At 25.3% G+C, this 2,743-nt stretch overlaps 1 protein-coding gene across 1 annotated transcript; it reads left to right on the top strand.

Moving 5' to 3' along the window:
- On the top strand, positions 1-1,934 carry LOC138940168 (astakine). Its single transcript, XM_070308755.1, has 3 exons — positions 1-83; positions 920-1,066; positions 1,305-1,934. Exons 1-3 carry the CDS (start codon positions 50-52, stop codon positions 1,493-1,495), a joined length of 372 nt encoding a protein of 123 aa, XP_070164856.1. The 5' UTR covers positions 1-49; the 3' UTR covers positions 1,496-1,934.
- The last annotated feature ends 809 nt before the right edge of the window (positions 1,935-2,743 follow it).

Genomic DNA, 2,743 nt, shown 5'->3' with positions numbered 1-2,743 from the left:
AGTGCGCGATAAGTGTGGATCGTGAAATAACAACATATTTGTAATATATATGTTAGTGCTTGTTTCCGTGTTTGAAAATATTGGTGAGCGATATTCCTTTTTTTTCGCGATAATACAAATAATGTGAATACAATCAAAAATTCATGAACGTGCATAAGGAAAAATCATGATCGATTTGTGTGAAAATTCAGGAAAAAATTCCACGAAAGATTTTTATCTAACATTGTCACCAATTTTTTGATAATAGCTTTTTTAATTTAATTCAATTCAACAATATAATAATTTCGCATTTATTTATTTACTATTAAATAATAGTTCGATAAAGAAAGATTTTTAAAAAATATTACTCAACTTTATTATTTAAATAACAGTTTAATTATTTTTTTTTAAGTTTTCTTTACTTCATAACAATCATTAATCGAAAAACAAACTAGTTGTGTTAATAAATATGTAAAAGTTTTTATTTGTAATATAGTATTATAATTTATCTGTTTTTCGAATCAAAAATAAGTATCATTAATCAGAAATGACAATGCTGTACAGAAAAGTGTATGTAGAATTTCATGGCCGCTCGAGTACTATGAGTAACATCTAAATCAGATACAAATTCGACCTACTTATTGCATGCGCATTACATTTCCGGATATTCTTTTCTGAACCAATAATTAATAATTATTATACAAAAACATAATCTAAAAATGCATAATTCTATAAAACTTTATTATTTATATTCTAAATGCACTTTATATTTTACATTATATATATATTTTACTATTATATATTTATTATTATATTAAAAATCCTTGACAATGTGCAATAGGTAATACAATGATCGATAAGCATCTTTCTCTTTCTCTTGTATTTTTCTTGTAAGTTTAATTTGAAGAACTATTTTACCATAATTTTCTATTTTTCACAGTTTATCAAGCAATTATGTCGCTGGTGTTAAATACACTTTTATTCGTCATCTTAGCAGGGATAGTTCCGGCTATTCCTACCGACTATCTATCTACTCAAACATGTACAACTAATTCGGAATGTCCATCAAGTCATTGCTGTTTATTAGGTTTGTGTCTTCTTTCTTTCTTGTATTAAAAGATGCTTTCCAAATTCATAGGGGCGTATTTTTTACGTTAATATCTGTACATTCAATCACATAAGATAGCTTTATAAAAAAAAATTATAATAGTTGAAAATTCGTAAGTGCCTATATTATTATACTTAGATATATACTTTTAGTTAAAGATCGACAACATTTTTTCCAAGATCTTAACAGCAATGTATTCAATGTTATGTATTTTTAGGACCTTCAAGGTACTCGGTACCGTACTGTATGCCGTTTCAACAGAAGAACGAACAATGCCGAGTAAATGCTGATACTATTACGGCTAATTATACTTATCCAAATGATATGCAATTAGAACTTAAGGATGTCCATTTCATTTTATGTTCTTGCGCAAACGGATTATTCTGCAAGCGCGGTATCTGTAAATAAATATTGTAAAAGGCGAATTGCTCAGGGAGAAATATATCGTGGTGAAATAGCTTAGTTGCATAGATTTAAAACATTTGTCCGTCATAATCAAATAACAAAAAATTAATATTTAAACACAAAATAGTCAAGTATTAATTATAGTTACGGCTAATAATTTGAAATAAGATTCTCTGTCGTATACGATGTACGTACGTCACGCGTTAATCATTTCATTTTACCGAAGATCTTATATAAGCTTATATACATATATATGATTAAGTAATTAATAAATATTTAAAAAAATAATTCTCTTGGACATCAGCGAAATATTATTTTATTATACATTTATTGTTACATAAAAATAAATATATTATTTGCAATAAAAAATATATAAATCATATAAAAAATATAAATCATTTCTTTTCAAATAATATTAAATGAACACATCTATCTTTATATAAATATAATATAAATACCATTGTATTTGATTATGTATTTGATATATTGTGCAATAATCTAAAAATCATAAATGTAAAAGCTAATAAATAGATTCTTTGAATTGATATACAATATAATTGACACAAACATACACAAATATAAATTTCATCCCTCTTTTAAATAATAAAACTACTTTTTATAATTAATTTACACTGTAAGAGGTATATATACAATATATATATATATGTTAATTTTTCAATGATCTAAAAAAAAGAAAATTATATAGTTTTAAGTTTAAAAGATTTAGTTCGAAACTACTTTTTAATAATATTTCATTGATGTTCAAATATCAATGGAGTCTAATAATATAATTGTTTTCATAATCTATATTATTTGCTAAAGAAAAACATTACTTTGTAGAATGTAGAATTTATGTATCAAATAGTTATTATCTTTAATGCATAGATGGCGAGAGCAGTTCTACAATATCTCTGTGGCGTTCTACGGCTAAATTCAAGATCATTTTGTTACCAACTTCATAAAATGCATTTGTAACTATTTTCACACATCCCTTTTATTGATTAAATATTTTACTTAACAACATTAAAAACATACAACAAATTGTGAAACTTTTCAACATTTATTCATTCGTTTATTGTCCATCATTCTGTACATCGTTCTTGTGAATATTAAATATTTTGTATTATATTCGAAGTCTAGTTATTTAACTAGATCCCACATCTCTCAGCTGATAATCTGTTTAAGGCTGCGGTCGGGAAGATGCTAGAAATACTTCGAAGCATTTGATTGACCAATCAGGACAAAAAGAGT

Source organism: Polyergus mexicanus, unplaced genomic scaffold (assembly GCF_030449975.1).
Source record: "Polyergus mexicanus isolate NDT 795.1 unplaced genomic scaffold, iyPolMexi1.0 SCAF_16, whole genome shotgun sequence".
NCBI classification, from domain to species: Eukaryota; Metazoa; Arthropoda; class Insecta; order Hymenoptera; family Formicidae; genus Polyergus; species Polyergus mexicanus.
This window is presented reverse-complemented; position numbering and strand designations above follow the sequence as displayed.

Excerpts from the sequence above, each read along its gene's own strand:
- LOC138940168 (XM_070308755.1), top strand. The coding sequence starts at position 50 with ATGTTAGTGCTTGTTTCCGTGTTTGAAAATATTG. Across the intron at positions 84-919 it reads TTCCGTGTTTGAAAATATTG|TTTATCAAGCAATTATGTCG; the intron begins GTGAGCGATATT and ends TATTTTTCACAG. Across the intron at positions 1,067-1,304 it reads AAGTCATTGCTGTTTATTAG|GACCTTCAAGGTACTCGGTA; the intron begins GTTTGTGTCTTC and ends ATGTATTTTTAG.